Below are 25,948 nucleotides of genomic sequence, written 5' to 3' on the forward strand. Positions count from 1 at the left end.
CTGACAAAACCAGTCTCTTGTCATTAGAATCTCATTCCATTCCACCATTCGATGCAGAGTGGTCTCTCAAAGTTGCCAGTCCTGATAATGGCCAAGTCCATGATGGGGACCCTGAGCACCCTCATCTTTAAAGGTAACACATGCCAGCAAGACGTCTCCCTGCTCTCTTTCCTCACCTCACTGGCTACCTTTCCCTGTGGCCTCTGCTACCTGAATTCTGCTCTGGCTCTCCAAGTAAGGCCAAAGACCAAGGCTTATCCAGGAACCTTGAGTACCACAGAGGTTCATCTACACCAGTGGCTTTCATCAGACCTCATGAAAAATTACTTTTGTCTCAGCCCTGACTGCTCTCCAAACTGCATACCAGTCAGTCCCAAGTCCACGGTAGGGGACTGTGGACAAGTCCTTCACATCTTAGAGTCGCTACACCTATAATAATAATGAGGGGTGACCTCGTATGTCCCTCTTTGCTAATAATGGGCGAGCTGATTTCTGTTTTGTTTTTCTGGCTGTTTCACTGGTGTCATTACACTTTGTTCTTGTTACCACACAGATGAATGCCTCTGTTTAAAATGATCAGGTGTGAAACCAATCCCATCCAAGGGCTGTACAGAACAGCTACCTTTCTTCATGCTGAGGCTGCCCCACGCTCAATGACTCCTCTCGGCATTACTGCTCAGTCCCTGGGAAAACTGGAGTGCTGTCAATTCCTTTTTTGAAATCACTCCCTAACACTTCCTGTTAATGCAAGGGATACTAACCCAGAGTAGACCCTACATGTTTCGGTTCTGATTGGTAATGTGGGTGGTCCTCTCAACTCCTGTGCTCTCCCCACCTCTAGGAAAAGGCACTTTGCTGGCACATTCTTTGTTCAAAGAAAGCACTTCAGGGGTCTAGGGTGGTTCCTGTTTCTTTGAGAATCATTTGAAAGGTATGGATCCTGTGTCTGCCATTTTAAGGGGTCACAGAGTACCTAAGATTTGCCACACAGGGCTCTGACTTCCCGACTTAAGCCAGACACTGCTCCTCCCCCAAACCAAATTGTCTATTAAAATTTTATTTGTTTTAACAGAGCATTCATCACCAAGGTCAGTGGTTACAACTAGGGTGATGGCAGACCACAGGCATGGGCCCTTTGTTGGCGGTAATGAGTTTTCCTGAAAGCTAAAGGAAGGAGACTTCCCAAATTTCCAAATTTAGCCGTGCATAGTGAGAACTTTTCTGCATCTAGCTATGTACCGTCATGGACTCTGCTGAAATGTGGTATGTTGGCCATTATTATCAAGAACGCTGCTCAGACTGTAATGTAATGTTTTCTCCTTTGGTACTGATTGGCATAGAGGATACAAAGTGATTGCATGGCTTTAAGGACCTTTCCCTGACCTGCAAGAGTTACTACGGCATGGTGCAGCCACTTAGCCAGTTGGATTTCCTTTCTCTTCTGAGCTCCAACCCTTCTGCCCTCTAGGTTCTCATGTGGAGTAGATAGGAGGTGAAAATAGATTAGAATTGGTTACTGTGCCTTCTAGAAGACATGTTGGAGCACAACAAAGGGCTTGTCTACCTCCAGGGAGTCTAAACCCTTTCCCAGGGAAAGTCTCTGTTGTGTCACCCAACTGTGAGAATCCAGAAGAAGGCAAGACCCATGACTTTATCTATCTATGGTTTACAGATAGAGGAACTGAGACCGTGAGAAACAAGGACCTGCCACTCCGATAGGCTGCACATCTACAGCCAGAGACCAGATCTCTAAAGGCTCTCATCCAGACATTTGTCCAAATGTTACACAAGAACTCTGCTCAACTGGACCACAATTTCCTTGAGCCTCTCATCTGGGCTGTGTGCATCTCTGCGTGCCGTTTGCATCTAGCACAGAATCTGTAAGGACCTGGTGCAATGGGTCATGTGCACAGCACAGACACAGCCGGCGACGTGATGACACCATAAAACTTATGGAACTGTTACAGAATCAGGTACCAGGAGTTGACCTGATGCTTCCCCTACAGGAATGACATGGGTGCCCCGTTAGGCTGCTGTGTGCACACCTGATCAGAAATAGATTTTTTTTTTCTCCTCAGAAGACAGGCTTGTGGCACATTCTTCACTGGTTTCTCTGAGAACCTGCTTTTGAGAAATAGTCACTGAACATTTACAGAGCCATGTGCTGGGTACACAGAGATGAGCTAGCCCTGAAATGGATTCTTTCCCTGGTGGAAAATGATCTAGTGGGAGACGAAAGAATAAAAAAGAACGAGAATAAAAATAGACCACCCCTCATGCAGACGGAGCGAGGCTAATCTCTGCCTGCTTCTAAGAAAATAAAAACAACACCGTACAATGAGACTTTGATGAAGTCTGAAAAAAATCTAAAACCCAACATGCTTTATTTTATCTCCGTGGATCTCAACTCCCAAATATCTGTGTTTCAAAAGGTAAGATTAGATACCATTAAGCCAGCCTGGCCAGCATTGATTTTAAAAACCCTCTTCTGTGCTTCAAAATTGAGGGGGTTGTGGACCTCTGTCAATCTCCTTGTTATCAGCTGGATCTCAGCCTGCCAGGAGCCTGCCCGCCTGATTCTCTATTCTAGCCACATCCCTCCAATCTTCTGGTTTCTGTCTATGATGTCTGTGTGGAACCATGAAGCAGCCAGTTAGGAATACTAACTTAAACCCTAGGCTGCTTTTCCTTCATGGAATTGGGTGGATTTGATATGATAACGAGATACAATTCAACATATGTACCTAACGGAAACGAAGAAGAAAAGATTTCTTTTGCTCACACTCTCAGATGGTTCAGTCCATAGCTTTGGCCAGCTGTCAGACCATCATGGCCATGGGAGCATATAGAAGAGCTTCTTCTCTTCAGGGTGGACAGGATGCAGAGAGTGGGCGAGGTCAATGGTATCCTTCTAGTGCCCTATTTTCTCCAGGTTGATTTTACCACCTATGGTTTCTGGTACCTTCCCAAATACAGCCACGAGCTGAGGACCATGTAATTAACACATGAGTTTGTCGGGAGCATCTCATGTTCAAAGAGTAACAGTGGGTTTCATATCAGATGATGGCAGACTCCATACAATACCTTGCAGATTTCCTCTTCGGTGGCAGAGGAGGAAATACAGAAAGAGGTATTAAGGGATCCCAGAATGTTATTGACAGAGGCTTTCTGGGCCTCTCTCATGGAATGAGCGCCCTCTCTCTTCTTTCTTTCCCTTCCCCATTCTTTACTTGATTTCTCAAACAACATACTCTGTAACAGGCACTGGATGAGGAGTCGGATGGCCAACATAGCACAGATCTATCTCTTGGTGATCTTATGTGCAGCAGTCATAAAAGATACCACATGATAAGTATGAAGTGGTACTCAAGGGAGGCAGAACGTTCCAGAAGAATGTGAGCTTGGTTGGTCTGGTAGTGTTGCAGAGAGGGAGATCCTCTTGAACCTAACTCATCTTAACCTTCCTCTTGTTGTGATGGACAACACACACACACAGACACACACACACAGACACACACACACACACACACACACACACACACACACACACACACACACACCCCACCCTTTAAATCACCTGCATGATTACCATTGGGTACTAGGCAACTTTTCAAGTCCCATTTAAGGAGTCATTTCTATAACAAGGGATCTTTCTGGGATATGAACTCACTTTGTATAGAAGTTCCTCAAGGAGTTGTTCTGGCTTTGCTACCTTCGGGGTAGATAATGCCATGGGGGAGGAAATCAGATTAGCATGTCATATGTAAACCTCAAGCTTTCTGGGTCTCCTCTCGTGTATTTTGCTAACTCAACTTTATTGACTTAACACTTGTCTTTAAATTGACTCACTTAAAAACTTAAACTTAAACGAATTTATCACAAAAGACATCTTTATATTGCTGCCATAAATAGAATAGCAATATCCCCTGCCCTAAATAGAAGGTAATAGCAAGAATAAATACAATTAAATTGTTGGCCGCTGTCCTGCTCAGGGGCTTGCTTTATCGGGAAGAGCAGATGGGTTTTAAAAGGCTTCCCCTATACTTAACATCCATCATCCCTAGAGCCCACCCCTCTCCATTCCAGACTACAGGCTGGGCAGGCCACCAAATCTGCTGAGGAAACCCCAGACCTCTGGAGGGACTATTACTGCATGTGCCAACTGTGAAGCAAGGCCATTTGCTATGTGAATGATCGCAGCCAACCAGCTCGCAAGGGCTTCAGTAAGGCGGAGGTGTGCTTTGCTTCTCCAGAAATTTTCATCTGGTACTGAAGGCCAACAGTCAAGGCTGTGTCTGGACACAGTGGGGTCTCTAAAGATTCCTAAGTCAGGTCATCCTTTGATGACCTTTGGTGACGATTCCTTGTGGTTTTATCTCATGGCCCAGGAACATGGCCAGCTAGACTCTGAAAAATTTCAGGTCCCTTTTATGACTTTATAAGGCAATTATTGTTCTTAGGTTTTAGTTACCTGTCCATCAAATTGCTCTTGCAGGGTGTGTGTGTGTGTGTGTGTGTGTGTGTGTGTGTGTGGTCACTATAGCACACTCATGGAGGTCAGAAGATAACCTCTCCTGCCTGCCTTCACCACCAACCTTATTTGAACTGGTCTTTTTGTTGTTTGCCAATGCATACCCATAGCCTACGAGTTTCTGGAAAGTCTCTTATCTCTGCCACCCATCCCGCTGTAGTAGCACTGGGATTAGAGATGTGTGCACTGCCCTTGGTTTTACCTGGGTCCTAGGGATTCAAACTCAGGTCCTCAAGCCTGTGTGATAAGCAGTTGTCCTACTGAGCCGTCTCTCCAGTATGTCTTGCAGTGTCTTTATAATAAATGTGTGGACAACATAAAGAGCTCCTCATAATACACAAGGGCATTCCCACTTGCGTCTGTAATGAGTTACTCTTTTTTAACATTCACTTTAATTAACGTTTTTCATTAACATTTTAACATTCATTAACATTTTTTAAAACATTCACTCTAGGACAATTCCTTGACGGACAGTGGAGATACATAGGCAAACTCTCCCTGGTGAGTAGGGCCAGGGTCACTACAGAAGGCTGAGAAAGAAAGCGGTTGCACTCACGTATCCTTTACTGACAGAGACATACCTGCGAAAAGCATCCTTAAGCACTGTTGTGTGAATGCTACCAAGAGTTCTTCAAACATGGATGGTGCAGCCTTCCATCAGCTGACTGTGTGCTAAATGGCCTATTGCTCCGAGGACCAAATACCATGTTCCTGTACAGTGTACTTACTACAGGCCACAAAATGGTATGCATTTTTTTTTACCCAAACATAGGAAAGGCATATTATGTTTCAGCTCCATTGTAATCTTAGGGAGCCACTCTGGCATACGCAGTTTAAGATTGAGCAAAACATCCTATCATGGGGTGTGGCTATGCTCCCACCGGTATGCACATTGTTTGAGCCTTATTACAAGGCAGACACAGCCTTAGGTGGCTTGAGGTTCAGCATGTCTGCCAGACCTCCAGACGACACCCAGAGTTGCTGGTTTAAGGACCATACGTTGAATGAAAAGGCCACAGACCAGTGTCTAATTCCTGACCCTCAAAGGCCCCGGCAGTGATAGGATATCCCGGAACTTGTCCAAGATGCAAATTCCCAGTCCTTAGGATCTCTGGGGTGGGGCTCAGCTATCTGCTTTGGACAAGCCTTTGAAGCAATTCTGATGCTCTTTCAAGTCTGAGAATGACTTCATAGACCTCATACCTTCCAGAAGCCATATTAACTCATATTCCCATTTTCTTGTAGGTATGCGTAGTGTGAGCCTGACAGGTAAGGGACTGTGAGACCCCAATTTTCTTAGTCTTTCCATTGCCAAATCAGAAGAACAGAGGTTTGAGGCTCTTGTCAAGTTCACTCTTGAGGGGAAGAAAAGGCAGTTTCAAGACTACCCCACTGTAGAAGAGAAAGGGAGAGCAGCGAGCCACACAGGATGGTGGTTGGGCGGGCTCTGAGGAGCCTTCTTTTTCCTCCTTGAGTGTTTATGGGAACCTAGGGACTTCTCCACTGAATTTAGACAGGTGGGTAGGCCAGCAAGGATTTGCATCAATGGTCACACAGAAAAGTATGAGCTTGTACATCCCGTAGTCCTAAATCCAGGAGTTAAGGACTTGGGCCACATCCAGCAAGTCTGTCCAAACGCACTGTCACAGCAGTGAAGTGCATTTTCTAATTCTGTGTCTCTGCCACTCCCCCTCCCATTATTGCCTCTCTCCCGTGCTTCTTGGCTCCTTATCATTTCCTAAATGAAATAACCCTCTCATTGACGTCGCTTTGTTAAAACCGCACCATGCTCTTAAAATAAACCAGCGTGCCCCAGCACCCACCAAGCATTCTCCCATATGTGTGTGTGTGTGTGTGTGTGTGTGGGTTTTTTCAAAAGTTGAAGTACAACACATGCAACATCTACCGTTTTACACTCGTTTAACTGTTCTATTTAGTGGCGTTAAGTACATTTCTGATTGCTATGCAATCTTCACCACTATCCCTCTATGGAACCCCTTTCATCTTGCAAAAGGGGAAACTTATACTAATTAAATAGTAACTCTTTATTCTCTTCCCATTGACGGTGGCCACCACCATTCTCCTGGGAATCTGGCTGGTTTGAGGAATCGAGCAGTGGCTGCCTTTTTCTGACCACATTACTTCGCTTAGTTTAATGGCATCAAAGTTCACCTATGTTGGACAGCGCATGTGTCAGAAGTTTCTTCATTGTTGAGGCTGAATAGCATTTCATTACATAATATGTCATCATTCGTCCGTCAGTGGATATGGGCTGCTCCTACCGTTTGCCATTGTGCATGGTGGGTCTATGAACAGTGGCATTACTATTTCAGTCTCTGCTTTCAATTTTATAAACTTTTCAGGGATTTTACTTATTTTTCTTTATTTGTATGCATGTTTTGCTTGCATAGATGTCTGCGTACCACATCTGTGTTTACCTATAGAGGCCAAAAGAGGGAGTCGTATTCTCCAGAATTGGACTTGAAGATGGCTGTGAGCTGCCATGTGGGTGCTGGGACTTGAACCTGGGTCTTCTGGAAGAACAGCCAGTGCTCTCAAAAACTGAGCCATTTTTCTAGCCCCTCCATAAATGAGACTGTTAGATTAGATAGCATGGAATCTTTATTAGGGTTTTGGGAGGGACTGCCCTATCGCTTTCTATAGTGGCCACAGTTTTCATATTTTGTCATTTGCAGCTTGCATAATCGGGAGAATACTGTGTCTTAGGAAACCAGGTTTCAAAAAAGTGGGGACTTTTGTTTGAGGACACACAGGTAATAAGTGTTTCACCACAGCCAAGTATCCCCACTGCCCGGTGCTAGCTCTTTACTGATACAGGCTGATGTCCTGCATCATGGACAGTGAGTCCTGCTCCAGTAAGACATTGCAGAAGTAAGGCTCTGAGTGGCATCTGGAAGAGATGTGTATGAAGCCCTAAGTCTTCACTCTGTGGGGCTAGAGCCACAGAATGGTAGGCTATGGAAAGCACTGTAAACTGTGGCTGTTTCCACATGCATCCAGAATCTTTTCGGGAGGCCTTTTGTAAGCATGTCCAGACACAGACTGGAGTTCCTCCCACCTTACTTTTTGATTCTCATAGATAAACATTTTGACTAGGACGTTAGTCTGGATATCTTGCATAGTTCACTTGAAGTCAAGTTCTAGGAATGTAGTTAGAGGCCCTTTGTGACCTATGGAAACATCAAGCTGAAGTCACCTGCCCCATCAAGCTCACTCTCTCCAGACACAATATGCCTTTGCCTCTATATTTAGACTGTCTTGGCACACATTGTGAAAGAAGGTACGAGTTACCCTAGGTATCGCTCCCCTGAATGAGGCCAACAGTCTTAGCCTAGAAACTAGAGATAAGGAAACTTTACAGCAAGTGCTCAGGTCTTACTGGGCAGAGTCCTGGTGTGTCTGCCCTTTCTTCTGCTTCTCCTGAAATGCCAGCCCTCAGCGATGTCACCTCAGTGCTAGGAGACTACAGATGGTCAGTGAGGCCCTCCTACAGACTCAGAAGTTTCCAGTATCCTTTTACCAACCCGCAGCATGGCATAGAAGGTGGAATGGAGTGTCGAGTGCTAGAGTAGAGGGTATAAAAAAAGTACCAAAAGTTAACAGAGTGCAGTGGGGCAGGGCCGGGGCCGGGGCCAGGTAAACACGGGTCCTCTTACTTGTTGTGTCCTGGGATCACTCTAAGCCTTTATTGCTTATCTGCAGTTGGGCAGAGACCAGAGTTGCAATACCTATTGAGGTTTGGTGTGAGCTCTTAGAGAAGATGTCAGGCCCTGAAAAGTGAGACTTCCTGGGATGAGGCATCTCCCTGCTGAAGCCCATCCTCTCCCAGACAGGAATCTTTCCTTACCAGGTTTCATTGGCCTGGGGCAGGCAGTTGACAACACAGCCCTTCTGTTCCTCATCAGAAGAAAACTCCTCTAGGCCTTAATCATGTGTATTGTTTCTTCTTCTCTCAGTGACTCATTCTCCTCTACCCCTAACTAACACCATTTTCCAGAGCCATTCTGATGAGAGGAGCTCTGGGCAGAAGGTTGTTGGAGGGGAGGCAAAGGCAGTGGCATTCTAAAGCTGGCCCTCCATTCTGTATGGACCATTCCTGCTCTCATGGCCTACTATATCTTGGGCTCCCGCACACTGTCCCTGAAGGCCTCCCCCAGCCTTGCTGAGTATGTACAGTCCTCTGTCACAGCCCTTGGTGTTTCGGGGACTTCTTCCTTGGAGATTAGAGCATTTCTATTTCCTTACTGGAGGCTGCTCCATGTGTCACTTTTGGATAGTTCCTGTCATCTGGAGCCAGGGTTCTAATTTCACTTCACTAGCTATGTGACTCTCAATGAATTATTTGATAGCTTTGTGCCTCAGTTTCCTCATCTGTACAATAGGGGTAACAATCACATCAACCCTATATTGCTTGTGAGATCTAATACCCATAAAATGACTTTGGTGTTATTGTCTGTTGTTGCCTTTCCCTTGGAGAAAAGAACTGTGTGCAGGGGTCCTGGGGGAGGCATTGTCTTCCAGTATGGTCCCCACCATGGATCTTTAGGAACCAGATCCCAGCATATAAGATCTTAAAAGCTGGTAACATTTTTTAAAAAATACCAACAAATCAAAAAAAAAAAAAAAAGAAAAAAAAGAAAAAAACCCAAAACTTGGGCTTCACAGGCATTGGTTCTCAACCTGTTTAGCCAAGGAAGAGGATTATTGGGACAATTACAAATGGTTTTTTAAAAGCATGGTCATCTTAGTAGCCAAAAGAAAAAGAAAGCAGAGACTCGAGATACAGACCCTCCGAGCCAATGACATCTGGGACTGGAAACTGCCTAACTGTTCTGGCTACATTGTAGCTTTTTCTTTCTTCTTTGTTGCTCCCTTTTGTATCCTTTGTCCTTTCTGCACATCAGCATTTGAGGACCACTGATCAGAGGGACGGTCTGGATCTCCAAGCTGTGGATTTAGAAGCTAAAGGAGCAGGGGTTGCACCCCTGAAGCTTGAAGGGGGACTGAAGAGCAGAGCAGAATCTGGGGTTCCTCAGACAATAGCAAGAAAGCGCCTGGGAAATCCCCTTGACAGAGCGAGAGCCTCTCTCTTGCAATGCAGATTTACAACTCACAGCAAGCAAGGCGTGATGCAGGCTTTTCCAGGGAAACAAATCAGCTCCCCCAAGTGCTCGAAAGTGTGTCAGGAGGAACACAGCTGCCCGCGTGTAATGCAGACGCGACACGCCTCTCCTTGGTTGAAGCGGTTCTTGATTCTCTCCACCCTGCTGTGAAGTAGGTGACAGCTGAAGCTGAGCAAATTCAGGGACAAACAGGTCCCGTCAGGACACTGGACAGTCTCCTAGCTGGGTGATGAATTGTGGGCAACTGGGGAGAATTTAAAACCAGCCCAGCTGCCACCTAGGAGATTGACTAATCTCAACACTTAAGGATGAGACTTACACCACAGAGATAGCAAGCAAGACCCAGACTGTCAGGCAAACAGCCCCTGGGGATGTCACTCTGGCAGACCTTCAGGGACGGACCTGTCTCCATCACCCCCCTCCCACCAGCAGGAGACAGCCATCAGCTCACTGGGCTGTGGAGTTCCTGCTATCCTGCCATCTGTCTGTCTAACTCAGTTTTGCTCCAGGCAGCTGTGAGATCTGATCCTCCTGAGCTTATCTAGATCCATGCAGCGTGCCCAGCCTTGAGTGGTCATCACGAGCCTCTGGCTTGACAGTGTTTTAAAAATAAAACGCTGATTTCAAACGCCCCATAAAGAACATTTGGCGATAGCATACATGCGTGGGACCTTGTATTCCTATGTGGGCCATGTCTCAAAGGTGTCCCTTTCAGTGTCCTTCCCAGACTGTACCTTTCATGCTGCACATGGCAGAAATGCCTTTGCTTTCTCACCAAGTGGAGGTGTTGCTTAACTGTTAGCTGAACAGTGGGGATCTTTTGAGACTAGGATCCAATTGCCAATCCCTAAGCCTGAGTTTGTTCATTCAATAAAAAAAGCCCCGAACAAAACAAAAACCTTTATGGGCTTCATTATCTACCAGGCATTTCCATCCTGGGGCCCTGGGCTATATGCGTCCCAGGATAGCTATGAATGCAGCTCACTACAAACCAGTACACTAACTTAAAACATTGTGACTTTAAAAAAATGATTTGTTTCGGTAACTTGATTAAGTGGTTCTTGAGGGTGGACTTGTAGTTGGCAATGTCATTTTGCAACGTCAAAAGGCTGGGCATTCCTGGATCATATATTTCTCACAAGGAGCTGGTGACAGAGGAGAAATAAAATGTAACTGTGAGCTCTGTCTCCATAAGATGCTGGCATGATGGGATACTCAAGGTGCACCCTGGGTGAGCAACGAAGGAAGATCGAGAGTGGGCAGGGTGGTTGGGAAGGTGATGCTAAGGAGGTGGTGGCCAAGTAGTGAGGAGACAGGGGCCTGGGAAGGGGGCAAGAAGAACAAGAAGGCCAGTGTATATCAGGAGTCCCGGAAAGGAGGATTGGCATGTGCAAAGATAAAGAGATGGGCGACTATGGAATAATCTAGAAAGACGTGAGCAATATCGAATGGAGCAGGTTGAACCTGTGGGAGAAGCCATGGCTCAGGCATAGACATGGACATCCATTCTCTGCTCTGAGAAGTCCGTGCTTTTCTAGAATCCCACTCTTCAACAAGTATTTATAATTTTCATTTTCAACATTCCCAGTTTGTAAAAATCCAAACAGTTTTTTTTAAACCTAGCAACTCTGTACTACAAGGGGAAAGAGGCTATGCACACTGAATTGGTTTCCAAGACGGATATCCATTTACAATTTAAATTTGATGATAGAACAGTTGGCATCAAGGACTAGGAGCGAGGGAGTTAAAACCAGAACGTCTTTCTCTTCTATTTTATCTTTTAATTGTGTTTATGCTTGGGTGAACTATACTAGGATGGAGGAGGGAAAAAACGGACCCCTCCCCCAACAAAGGGACCACCTTGAGTAAACACGGACTCTTGTTACGGAGCACAGGATGCAACTGCCCCAGGCCATGTTCTCCACATCCGCTCAGACTCCTCTCAAAAGTGTATTTCACCTTGTCTTTCCTGGATGGCGCAAGTCACTCATGGATCCAGTCACAGTGATGGGCAGATCTAGCCCCTCCTCCTCCTCTGTCACTTTCCCAGACGTGACCTGACATTTAATAGGGTGCTAGGACCCTGGCATAATGTGCTAGATGGCATCAATTCTGGCCAGTCTGATATGCATTCTAACATATCAGTGTCAGAGATGGATCGTTTGTTAAATATCTTCACAATCACCCCTGCTCTGGATACCTGTGCGTAATCAGAGAAGTCTGATTCAGTTGCCATAGGAATCTCATTTGCAAGAGAATGACAGAGCCATCTCCTCCTGAAGATTTAGTCCACAGTCTGCCTGACCTCTGGCCTATGTAGACCTAGTACTTCATTACTAGCAAATTAACTCAGAGCTTTGGTTTCCTTACTGATAAACTAGGGGTGGCAGCACTGAGGATGGAGAGGGTGATGGGTCAGTGAACACAGGCTTCAAGGAAGTCAGCATGGGCCAGAAACACAGAGCTCAATGAACAGTAGTAGTTCTTGGTGCCACTGGTTGCTGGCCATTGGGGTACTGCACAGACAGAATACGTTAATGTCTTGGAACTTCGAAATGCTCACAGTTCATGCTAACCATCATTACCAACCCCCTTAGTGCCACAAGAGGCATCATTAGGACCCCCAACTACTCATTTGTCTTTCAAACAGAGTTGCAGAACTCTCTTACAGTTATAATGGCTCATCTGGTGACTGGGGTATTGGATGACAACTCGTATAAGTCTGCCTTGCACGGAAGCAACTATAACATGACTTAAATATTTGATATTACATTAAACCAAGCACAACTGATAAAAGAGGGAGCTGTTTCTAGAAGAGGAGCCCTTTGTGGCCTGGGCACCTCTGAGAGGCACCTTGCCTAAGGATGTTGTGTGCCTAACCTGTGCTAGATGGGGGAAATTTGTACCTCCTGAATGCCCAGGAGAGAACCAGAATAACTCAGTTTACCTAGCAGGTATGTCAAAGCTGCAGGCCCCATACACACCAAGAGAGCTATGAATGTAGTCTACTGTAAAATTGCAAATGTATTGAAAACACTATTGGGTTTTTTTGTTTGTTTGTTTGTTTTTGGTAACTAAAGAGCATATTGTGAACTTTGTAGATGATAACTCCATGTCACAGTATCTAAAGGTTGAACATGCCTGATACAACGTGGGCCAACTGACCATAAAACCCGGGAGGTGCTGGGGGTGGGGGTGGGGTTATAGGTCTCTTTCACCAAAGCCCCATTGAATCTCAGAACTTGAATGTGCTTCTTGGTTCCCAGAGAGCATGGATGGGCGGGCACCTTGCAGAGAGTCTGTCTCGTTACACTTCCTTTTCTCTTACAGTCCTGTATGAATGACAAGAGTGTCAAGAGTGGAACTCTGGAGACAATCACTCAGAAGAAGAGATGTCTCTTAGAAGCTTTACCCCTGGCCACAGGACATTTAATGCTTGGGTTAGGTCAGGACCACTGAAGCCACCAATCTAAAAATCTCATTTTCTAAGAAAGAATTGAAAGTTTGGAAGAATGGGTCTGTAGGGTGTGTGTGTGTGTGTGTGTGTGTGTGTGTGTGTGTGTGTGTGTGTGTGAGAGAGAGAGAGAGAGAGAGAGAGAGAGAGATTTACTTGCTTTTTTCTTTTTTAAAAAAATTGGATATTTTTTATTTATATTTCAAATGTTATCCCCTTTCCTGGTTTCCCATCCATAACCCTCCTATCCCATCCCCCTTACTGTCCATTTCTTAGTCCCAAGAAAACTTATCCCCAAAGTGTCTGTCTTTCTTGCCTGACCAGTAGATCTCAGGATCACACTTTCTACCCCTTCCAGAATCAGACCTTTTTGGACAGGGCCACGATTCTCTCTGGTGCATAATTTGTTACCTTCCCCAGCACAGGTAGCAAGGGGTGGTGCAAAAGCACTGTGGTCCTGAGTAGGACCCAATGCCTTCCTAGGAAGCACAACATAAAGGAGACAGAGTTCTCTTGACACCCCCAAATCTGTGTCAGGTCACTTACCCACACCAAACATCTGAGGTGGCTCCAAGGATAAATGACTGTGTTGAAACTTCACTCCTTATCAGAAAGATAAGTGCGATTCCTAGGTCTGTCCCACATTGTTCTTTCCTTCTCTACACAAGGAAAACACAGTGAGCCTCCTTCCCTACAGATTAAACAGATCGGGGTGACTGCAAAGAGAACTGGGCTATTGATACCAACCACGTGGCATGGAGACTCCATCAAACTAGGAGACAGTGTTGATGATTGACCAAGCTAAAGTCCAGCCCAAAGACAAGAGTCTACAGAGGATGCTATAGAAGATGTCTGTGTGGGCTAGGCGACAGTTTTCGTACTAGGATCAGTCCAGGTAAGGGAGGGAGGGAGACTCAGGGATCCCCAAGTGAAACATGATATGCTCACAGCACAAAAGTCCTGAGTTTTCAATATATACTTTATATGTAAATGCTCCTGTGGAAACTTCTGACTGCCTGCTGGAAGAATTTGACTGTGGAAAGTGGAGGCTTCAACATGCCTTTGGCAGGAAGGGGAGACACCACGTGTAACTGATCTTCTCATTGCATTTTAAAAATTAAAAGTCCCTGGCACATAGAAGATACTCGGTAAAAAGTTCAGCAAACTGACGAGCAGGGATGCCTGTTCACGGAAGTGGGAGCATATGTACACACACACACACACACACACACACACACACACACACACACACACACCCCAAAACAAGTAGGCATCAGAGGGTCCTTCCTTTTCCCCCACCGTCAAAGTCACCCAGTGGTCTAGGACAGGCAGAGACCTGGGAGCGCTGAAGGTTCACCTTCCATTATCTCAGAATGTGATTTCTGTTCCGACCACACACCAGGAGAGCAGCTATGGGAAAATAGTTTGTTTCTGTCTCTGCTGAGGAGTTGGCGGCACAGAGTGTATTAACTGAGCATTAGTGAAAGTTTTCGGAGTTCTTGGGGAAACCGAGGATGAGAGGAATGATGCAGAGAGGGCCCTTGGAGCATAGTCGTGTCCAGAGAATAATTTGTGGGGTTACAGAAAGGGACAGTGGTAAAGAGAATGCAAAGAGCAGGAAGAGGCACCTGCCTGCGGGTTAGGGTCCCTAGGGCCTCAACATCTTGGATTCTGGACTTTCTCTGTGTTGGAGGAGTCTGAAGGCAGGACCCATCCCTCTGTTCGTGTGGATAATGAAGTTGGACAAAGGAGGGGCGCACGCAGCACAGGACGTTTATGAGCTTGGCTCCTCGCTAATCCCACAGAGGATCAGATCCCCATCCTGTGCTCTCAGGTACCTCACCCTTTTACTGAAGGCTACCTCAGAACCTTACTACCTTCCTACATGTCCACCACGGTTTGGAGGCTCCGGACGTGGGTCAGGCTCCGCGTGCAGAAGACTGTAGGTTTGGGAGGCAGCCTCAGCCCACCGGACACCCTAATGGTGCGCCTGGCTCCGTTGAGAGAGCGCATTCCAAGAAGTCCGGAACCAGGAGCAGCTGGAGGTTGTGGTCCCGCCCACCTCTAAAGAGACAGGGGCAAGCTGAGAAAGCGCGCTCCTGGGGACTCCGAAGCCCACCGGGAGGCGTTGGAGACTTTCCTACAACCTCTCAGGGTCTTGGTGCCGGTTGTGAGCACTCAGTAACCTGGGGTCGCCTGGGGCGTCGTAGGGTGGGCAGAGCACTCAAAGCCAGCGGAAAGCCTGGGTCTCCAACCCCGCGCGCCACACCTTTAGCGGTGCCACCCCCCCACGCCGGGATCCTGGGTTGGCCGGCGGGCGGCGTGGGTGCGTACCGGTGTGTGCAGGGCACATTCCCCTTCCCAGGAGCCGGTGCAGAGCCCTCCTCACTCAGCTCCCGCCAAGGGATTCCCCTCCCCCAGCTCAGAGATCCCCCGCGCGCCCCCTGCCCACTTTGCCAAGGCGAGAAAGCGGCCGAGCTGGAGACAAAGAAACTCCTGCCTGCCTCCACTCTCCGTCCTTCCACCCGCCCGAGACACTCCCCGGCGCCCTCCCTCGACCCCGGCGACACCGAGAGCACACACGCCGAGGAAAGGGACCAGGGAACAGGGAGCAGGGTGGGCGAGTCCGCTTTCCCCACGCCGCGCGGCTACAGCTGCCCATGCACCCCGCCCGGGGACGCCCCTCGGCAGCCGCGCCCCCATCATCCACTCCCTAAAGCGTCCCGGGTCCCTGACACTGCCACCCCAGCCCAAACCGCCAGCACTATCCCTCCAGCTGAGCGACAGGGGGGCGCGGCGCACACAAAGCGGATGGGGAGTAAGGAGCCCAGGGGAGAAAGAGATCCCGCCGGGGCTCGGGGCTCGGGCTTCGGGCGGCTATTTACCCGATTTCTTCTTCGATCTCTGAGATGTCTGCGAAGATGAGGAAGACCACGAGCAGCGTGAGCGCGGCCAGCATCCAGCTCCGGAACTGCAGCTGCATGGTGGGGTCGGTGCCCTCCGGGACCCGCGCGCGGGCCGGGGCGAGGAGCTGGGGCTGGAGGAGCCTCCGCGCTCCACGCGCAGCGGGGCACACACCCTGCGCTCCGGGCGAGTCCGGGCCGGCGGCGGCCAAGGCGACAGCAGCAGCAACAGACAAGGGTTGCTCTGGCGCGGCGAGCCCGCTCGCTCTCTCTCGGCTCCTGCCCGCCCCTCCCCTCCCCTCCCTCCTCCTCTCCCCTTCCCCCGCCCCGCACTGGGCTCCAGGCGCAGTTTGACAGCTTTGCTCCGCGCCTTGCCTGGTCTCCTCCCACTAACTCCAGCGGCCACCCACCCGCCTTTGCTTTTGCTGCCCGGGGAAGGCTCAGGGAGCTTGCCACTCCCGGCCTAGGAAGGCTGGGCTCGGGCCATCGAAAGCAGAGACTGAGCTGAGCCGAGACAACTCCGAGCACTGGTGCTGCCTGGCAAACGCCTTCGTCGCTCGCTCTTTGTCCAGCGCCCTCGCTTCCTCTCAAAGTTTTCCGACACAAAGACTAACACCTGGGGACGGTCTCTGGCGCGCGGCGAGGAGGCGGTTTCCTCTGGGCTATGTTTCAGCAGCTGATGAATTGGGAGGGGAAGTGGGAGAGAGGAGGGGAGAAGAAATGGCTAAGAGAGGCCAACTTCACCAGAGATGCTCCTGGCAATTTGTGGGGAGGTGTTCAGCTTGCAAAGCACCATCTTCTCTATGGGCGGTCATTTCTGTCCATTTACAGACCCAAGCCGGGGATGCCTGGAGCCTGGAGTTGTTTGAAGTCATGGCTAGAACCTGAGGATCCCCGTAGTTACTGCTCTACTTCCAATAGCAGGCATAGTACCCACATTGTGGCTAGTGCTGTACGTTCTTCGTCTCCTTAGCTCTTGCTCTCTTCTGGTCTAATCAATAAACCCCTGGAGTCCTATCATGATCAAAAGGTCTTCTAGAAAAATACAGTTCCCACAAAGGGAGATGCCCCCTCCCCCCACTGCATACGGAACTATTTCCCTGCTTCAGATGCTTTAGCTCGCTTTACGTTTTGCTCTGCTGCGTTAAGTGGGAAGGGCCCATTCATTAAGTTTTACTAGAATTAGATTACAACACACACACACACACACACACACACACACACACACACACACACAGCCCTGGATGTAACTTTTCAGAAGCCAGATCATCCTTTGGCTGATGAAAGGTTCCCGGAGTTTGATTGTGGGGGCAGTTAGGAATGTCAATGTAATGTCCTGCTGTCTGGGAAGTACATGAACAGAGAGGGCAGGTTGACTGTGCTCCAGAATAACTCTGAGGGGCTAGTAGTACCCAAGTCTCTCCCAGTCAAGGTGTAAAGATCTAGAGAGCTTTCCATCCTTCTCTTCAGGGAACAGGCTATAGTGACCAGAATCCTTTGGTCTCTTTGGGAGTAAATGGGAACATGAAGGAGTGGTCTCTGCAGGAGGTCTGCTGGGGTTTGTTGTTGTTTTCATTTTTATTGTTGTTGTTTGTGGTGGTAGTGATAGTGGGGGGATTCGGGACGAGCATTCCCCTGCAGGAAGAGCCTCTATCCCCTGCCTGCTGACAGGATAAGGAAGCAGCCTTGGTAAAGTTCTTCAGGGGTCTCCTCTAAGTGCCAGTAGCAGTTGTCTCTTTCCCAGAGGTGGGATGTGCCCCTCCCAAGAGGCTTCACTGCTTTCCTACCCCCTGCTGTGACCATGCCCTTCTGTTCCCTTTCAAAGAGTACCCAAGAGTAGCACACTTTCCCCCCCTCAGGGGTGACTTTCTGATGCAGAGCACACATTGGAAGTCACTCTTTGTCCATTATAGGTAGGGAGAAGACATCTAAGAGGGCATCTCAGAGCTGAGGAGGCCGCTCAGTCAGTCAAGGGCTTGGTGTATGTTCACGTATGAGGACCTGAGTTTGGATTCCACGTACCAAGTTCAAAGCTGGGTAGAATAATGTGCATCTCTAACTCCAGTGCCCAGGGGCAGGACAGAGACAGGCAGGTCCCTGGGGCTTGCTGGCCTGCCAGTATAGCTGAATTGGCAAGCTCCAGGTTCAATGAAAGACTGTCTCAAAAAATGCAGTGGAACATTGAGGAAGGCAGCCAACATTAACCTCTGGACTCTGTACACACATACCTGCCTGTGTGTGTGCACACCCCATATGAACATGATCAATACAACAACAATAAACACACACACACACACACACACACACACACACACACACACACACACACCCCTCTAGCTGACCAAACTTAGCAAACAAGCTCTGGCAAGCCTTGATTTTTTCCATTCCCTCTGCTTTGCTATAAAACAAAAACCAAAACCAAACCAAACACATTAGATTACACTCTTAAAGCTGGTCACCAAGGTTTATTCCCTCCTCCCGAGGCTGACTACCAAGGTCCAACTATCAAAAGCCCCCTTTTTCCCTGCCTGAATTAACATGCCCAATCAAAATTGGACACCTCATCCTAGCATGAGGTTTCCCATTTTAACTTTATAAACCACCATTTGCCTATGGGCCACATCTGTCTCCTCTCTATCCAGAGGCAGTTCTGTGTCCCACTGGGGAAGATATCCCCTCCCCTTCTTCCTCATCTTCATCCCTCATTCCCCGACCTTTGTCCTTCTGGGACAAATAAATCTCCTTTGTGCTGAGAATGTGGTCTTGGGGTGTTTTGTGCTGACACCAGTACACACACACACACACACATGCACACACACACACATGCACACACACACACATACACACACACCACACACACACCACACACCACACACACATGCACACACACACCACACACCACATGCACACACACTCACACACACAGTCACACACACACACTCACACACACACTCACACACACCACACACACTACACACACACCACACACACACACACTACACACACACCACACACACACATGCACACACACACCACACACCACATGCACACACACTCACACACACACTCACACACACCACACACACTACACACACCACACACACACACATACACACATACCACACACACATACACACACACCACACACACACATACACACACACCACACACACACCACACACACACCACACACACACACCACACACACATACATACACACTACACACACATACACATACACACACACCACACACACACACCACACACCACACACACACATACCACACACACACACACACCACACACACACACATACATACACACCACACACACACCACACACACACCACATACACACATACACATACACACACATCACACACACACTACACACACACACCACACACACACATACACACACACCACACACACACCACACACACACACACACACACCACACATACACACACCACACATACACACATACACACACCACACACCACACACACACCCACACCACACACACACACACACACACACACACACACACACATACTCGAACTTTTCTATCAGTGTGACCGATTAGGTGGTTTAATTCATCCTATGTGTACATTTTCAAGTGCCTTTCTCTCTGTCCAACTTGATGAGTCATTTAGGAGGCGTGCAGTGTTCTTGCTGATATTTTGGTTTGTTTTTCCTCCGTTCACTTCATTCACTGAGCAGTGTTTATTGAGCAGTTATCTTGTGCCAGGTTCTGTGCTAGAAGCTAGAACTGGCAGGAGCCAAGTCATTTCCTGCCCTCTAGTGGCCCTCTGTTCAGAAGGAAGGTAGACAGGCAAGAGTCTGAGTATGAAAAAGGGTATGAGCTACGGTGGAGCTGTGTCTTCTACTTGTAACTGATGAATGGGATCACTCCGGAGAACAAGAGGGAACTACTCTGGCCTGCTTTCCCCTGCTCTTGGCAATATGTTTTTACTGTCTACTTTTCATGTGTGAGGCGTGGGGTTGGGGGCATATAAGAGTGTGTAGGTGCACACGTATGCTTTCATGCATGTATCTGGAAGTCTGAGATTGATGTTGACACTCACCTTTGGTGATTCCAATTCATCAATGAAACAGGGTCTCTCAGTCAAACCCTAAGCTGTCCAATATAGCGAGCCTTGCTAGTCAGCTCAACTTGCCCCAAGAAACCCTGACTGTACCTTCCAAGCCTGGAATTAGAGATGGGCTACCATACCCACTGGCATGTATGTTGAGTTTTGAGGATCCCAACTCTAGTTCTCAAGATTGCACAGTGAATGCCCTAACTACTGAGCTATTTCTGCGCCCCCAACTGTACTCCTTGTTGTGACAGAATGTCATGAAATAGTACCACGATGCTCCATTCATCAGTCAGGCAAACCTCGCTGCCGCAAACACTATTATAGTGGAGACTTTTCATTTTCTGTGTGGTGACCCACATTCTTAATCCTGGTTCAGCAGTATTCCTCCTTTTTACCTACTAGAAGGGAACCATTTTGAATGGCCAGGGAGCCATGGAAACTTGCATCAAATACCATTCATTATAGAGAAATTTATGTTCCCAGACCATTGGAGAAGGCTCCAGGGCACATATCCCAAGAAATGGAATTAAATTAATATTGGACACAACCTTCTTCCAATGATAGTCACTGAGGTAGGGTTTAGCTTGGAGGGTGGTGAAGGACCCTTTTGATCATTCACCATAGAATATTGTTTAAGGTTCGTAAGATGGATTATTCTTGGGCCGATATCCTTAACAGTGACATTTGTATAATGATTGCCTTTGTCATTTGTACAACCTGAGTTTGTTCCTGAAATTTGGAATGATGACAAAAGATCAGATTGGAAGCAAGTGTCAATAGCTAGCATCTTAGTTAGGGTTTCTATCACTATGATGAACCATGAACTGCAGGCAGGAGCTGATGCAGAAGCCATGGAGGGATGCTGCTTACTGGCTTGGTCGTCATGGCTTACTCAGCCTGCTTTCTTTTTCTTTTTCTTTTTTAAAATTTTTTATTAGATATATTTCTTTACTTATATTTCAAATGTTATTCCCCTTCCCGGTTTCCTGACCATAAGCCCCCATTCCCTCCCCTCCCCCTCCCCCATACGGATATTCCCCCCATACATCTTCCTTACTGCTCCCCCCCCATATTCCCTTGCACTGGGGGTCCAACCTTGGCAGGACCAAGGGCTTCCCTTTCCACTGGTGCCCCAACAAGGCTATTCTCCGCTACATATGCAGTTGGAGCTCTGGGTTAGTCTTTCAGTAGTGGTTTAGTCCCTGGAAGCTCTGGTTGGTTGGCATTGTTGTTTTTATGGGGTTGCAAGCCCCTTCAACTCTTTTTTTTCTTCTTCTTCTTTTTCTTCTTCTTCTTTTTTCTTTTTTTCGGAGCTGGGGACCAAACCCAGGGCCTTGCGCTTGCTAGGCAAGTGCTCCACCACTGAGCTAAATCCCCAACCCCCCCTTCAACTCTTTCAATACTTCTCTAATTCCCCCCAAGGGGGTCCTGTCCTCAGTTCCGTGGTTTTCAGCCTGCTTTCTTATAGAACCTAAGACCATTAACCCAGGAATGGCACCACCCACAATGAGCTGGGCTCTCCCCCATCAATCACTAATTAAGAAAGATGGCCTATGGATGGATTTTATGGAGGCATTTTCTCAATTTAAGTTACTGCCTTTTGACTGATTCCAGCTTGTGTTAAGTTGACATAGAACTATAGCTAGCACAGCTACACAAGCAAGCACATGCTTGGCGTGGTATGGTGATCCCTTCTATTCTTGCCTCTCATTCAAGCAAGTCCCCTTTCCTGCGTTGGATTTCTCAGGAAACTGGGGTATCCTACAGCAATCCTTTCTTGAGGCCAAGTCATTGAATGCTTGGGCTAAAATTGCAGGACTTACATGGGAGCACCAGTAAATTAAAAGTCATTTCAGCTCATTAACATTTTAATTCAAATTAATAGAGTATATTAGCTGTTCAGGCAACTCAAAAGGGCTCAGGAAGTTTGTACTAATGGGAGGTAGCAGAGAAGGAGGCCATGCAGAAGCCTGGCTGCACGTAGCAGTCAGATGGCTTTTCTATGTCAGTGGCAGGCTGAGAGTTGGAGTGTCCTTTGAAATACCAACCTCAAGCAGTGGGAGTTACCCAGAGCTGCAATTCATGAACGCCCTGCAACTTTACCACCACTAGTCTAACTAACGACCTCAATAGACTCTGGCTATGAAAAAATTTCACTTGAACTACTGTATTGGTAATGATTTGTGCACCACACTGAAGGGCCATGACAGATGGGGAAGGGGTGAACAGTTCCATAGCAACATCCACGAAGAAGACAGGCCAAGGGGTGTTTCTCTCAGTCCTCCTGTAGGTCCTTTCAGGTAAATAGCATCATCTCCACTTTGTACCAAGCAAACTGAGGCTTAGAGATGCTGAATTGCCTACGTGGTTCTCTTGGTGGGAAGGGGGCGGGGAATTCTGATTCAGAAGCTGGAAGTGCAAAGGCTCCCCCAGAACTCCAGCAGCTCTTTGTAAACAGCACCTACTTTGATTTGTATCCCTTGAGATCTGCTGTGTCGGAACTTGGGGATCAAATCCATCTTCACTTCTGTGCAGCCTCCATCATTGAGGAGGCAGTAACTGTAAATCTCAATTTTTGTCTCTCCATGTGGAAAAGTCCTTTCAATCAATGCAGAATAAATAATAATTATCCGACACACAGACCTAGTACCTAACATCCTTGTAGCTACAAGCAGTGATAGTTTTGTGCATTCATCATCTCTGAAAGAGGAGGGAGGGAAGGAGGGAGGGAAGGAGGGAGGGAAGGAGGGAGGGTAGGAGGGAGAGGGGAGGGAGAGAGAGAAAGAGAGAGAGAGAGAGAGAGAGAGAGAGAGAGAGAGAGAGAGAGAGAGAGGAATATGTGTTGAGATAGAGTAGATCTGGAGGGGAATGGAAAGAGGCAAGATATCATAGTCTGGGTAGATTAATAAACTATTGTGTTTCTGTACCTTCAATAACTGAAAGAACCTGCCTTTTTGTTTGAAATTTACACTACATTTGAGTGTTCTTTAAAAATGCCACGCTTCCCCCTTCCAAATCAGAACCAGAGTGGTAACAATGTGGAAAGGCGAAGGGACACATTTGCATTCCATTTGTAACTTTCCTACATAGCAAAATTGTAGTTTAGCCAAGGAACGAAAAGAAATATACTCAGGCAATTGCTGCAAATGTTTCTGAAATTATCGGCAAGAGATGTGGGGAGGGTGTGGGAGCATGCTCATAGCGAGCTGAGAGGAAGGGATGTTGAGGGGAGGTGTCATTGAATTTTTTTTCCCTTGGAATTTGGACAAACCCTTCCGTGGGGGGGTGAAAGACCATTTAGAATCAAACCATGAAGTACAGTACCAGGTAGCGGAGAACAAAAGGGAGTGTTTTCTCATGGTCCTGTAAAATGGCCACTGTGACTTCTGAGTCGGTCTTCTCAGCTCGTCATGGTTTGCTCAGCGTCCAGCACGACGTCCCCATCCTGGGGCTGACATCCTCGGGTTCATCTTGAATCTCTTCCCTTTGCCTCTGTTCAGATGAGGAGCCTTTCATTCACAGAGCTGGGAGTGTCTGTGGAAGTCACAGGATCCTTTTCACTCACAGACAGGGCCTGTTTCATGTCACTTTGGTGTGTCTGAAGCTGGGATGTGGTGGCTGAGGCAGGTGGACTACTTCTGGATGGAGCTTGGAGTCTCCAAGTGTTTCCAAGCTGAGAATACACTACAGCTTCCTTGCCTCTGATCAGGTGCAGTATTAGCTTCTCATAGACACCAGTTCCTTTCAATCCTTCATGCAATTTCAACGAAGTTAGAAACATGCAAGGGATAAAGACATTCATTACTTTCTGACTCCACACTGATGTATGACGGACAGTTATGGTTCAAAAACATTTTTTTTACCATGACCATTATCCTAATGTTGATAAAGTCATAGTTGGGAAGAGAGATGCCTGGCATACCATGACAGAGCACTTCCTTCATGCCTAAAGACAATGAAAATATGTCAGGAGCACAGAAAATAGTGAAGGGTGAAGCAGCGAGAAAGTGGGGTGTTCTAGTTCTTACTGTCTTTCCTTCGTATTGAAATGAAATGTTTATATATTCCATGTATGTTGATATTTGATATTTTAACTTTTAAAATGTTTTCTTTTTCCTGTTACATTCATTTATTTGTGTATGTCCAGGATGTTGTGAGCATGTGGAGGCCAGAGAATAACTTTCATGAGTTGGCACTGTCCTTCCACCATGTGGGTCTGAGGGATGAAGTTGGGTTTGTCAGTGTTGGCAGTTTGTCTCTTCCCCTTCTTTCCTGCTCAAATATTGTCTGCATGGTTGTACATCAGCATTCACCCGTCCCCATATTTTCCTTGAGAAAACAGATGTAAGAGAGATCCAGGGATGAGTAACACACAGCTCCAGTGTACAGGAGTAACACACAGCCCTAGTGTATAGGAGTAACACACAGCACCAGTGTACAGGAGTAACACACAGCCCCAGTTACTGGAGTAACACATAGCTCCAGGGTACAGGAGTAACACACAGCTCCAGTGTACAGGAGTAACACACAGCTCCAGTGTACAGGAGTAACACATAGCCCCAGGGTACAGGAGTAACACAGAGCCCCAGTATGTACAAGTAACACACAGCTCCAGTGTACACAAGTAACACACAGCCCCAGGGTACAGGAGTAACACAGAGCCCCAGTATGTACAAGTAACACACAGCTCCAGTGTACACAAGTAACACACAGCCCCAGGGTACAGGAGTAACACAGAGCCCCAGTATGTACAAGTAACACACAGCTCCAGTGTACACAAGTAACACACAGCCCCAGGGTACAGGAGTAACATATAGCCCCATTGTACACAGTAACACACAGCCCCAGTGTACAGGAGTAACACACAGCTCCACTGTACAGGAGTAGCACACAGCTCCAGTATATACAAGTAACACATGTAACACATAGCACAGATGAGTGTTGGACCCTGGGCCACACATTGAACTGTTTTCTTTTAGACTTGCTTCTGAGATCATGCACATTAGAGTTCAGAACCCTCTTAGTGTCTGTTTCTGGTCTCTCTGAGTTTCAGTTTTCTTGATGATAAATGGAGACGATAGTAGTGTTTAGCTCAAGAGTTTCAGTAAGAGTTAACTATTATATCCAAAGTGTGTAGAAAGCTAGCACCAAATGTGGTGCACACAGAGCTATATTTACTATTTATTATATAATAATATAAAGGACATGTTTATGCACATATGTGAATATACACTATCTATCACATTTGTATTATATGTGTAACAGTAGGTATCTCTAGGCAGTGAAGCTTAGGATGATTTTGATTTTATTCCACACCATTTTCTGCCTTAAAAATTTTTCTTCAATGTTCACAAATTACTCTGTAATCAGAAAAAAGCCATTAAAATTTGTTTCGCCTATTTTCTCTGCACTGGTATCTTTTTGGCAGGGTTTAATATTCTTTCTCAATAATCCAATATAAACACACATATTTAGTAAAATTGGTTTTGCAAACAACTTCCCAACCTTTCTTTGCTATTTTGTAAGCATCCACCTAAACTTCATAGTGCAGTTTCTAAGGGAGGAGAACATGGCCCACAGAACCTTCTTTCATGCAAATTCTAAGTGCTGGAGGTGCTTCAGGCTTTTTCCCTTGCAGTGTCCTCTCCTGGGTCAGTCTGACTGACACCCAATTTAGATTTTTCTGCTGCCAGTGCTTCAGGAGAGTGGGTGTCTTAGTAAGGATTTTATTGCTGTGAAGAGACACCGTGGCCACAGCAACTCTTATAAAAGAAAATATTTCTTTGGGTGGGCTTACAGTTTTCGAGTTTAGTC

At 47.1% G+C, this 25,948-nt stretch overlaps 1 protein-coding gene across 1 annotated transcript in view; it reads right to left on the minus strand.

Annotated features, from left to right (window-relative positions):
• Positions 1–16,278, minus strand: part of St8sia2 (ST8 alpha-N-acetyl-neuraminide alpha-2,8-sialyltransferase 2) — a 75,261-nt gene extending 58,983 nt beyond the window's left edge. Inside the window, 1 exon segment of the mRNA NM_057156.2 lies at positions 16,015–16,278. Within this exon segment, the coding sequence (NP_476497.1) occupies positions 16,015–16,112 (98 nt within the window). The 5' untranslated portion in view covers positions 16,113–16,278.
• Positions 16,279–25,948: the final 9,670 nt, after the last annotated feature.

Source organism: Rattus norvegicus, chromosome 1, assembly GCF_021556685.1.
Source record: "Rattus norvegicus strain SHRSP/BbbUtx chromosome 1, alternate assembly SHRSP_T2T, whole genome shotgun sequence".
Classification (NCBI taxonomy): domain Eukaryota; kingdom Metazoa; phylum Chordata; class Mammalia; order Rodentia; family Muridae; genus Rattus; species Rattus norvegicus.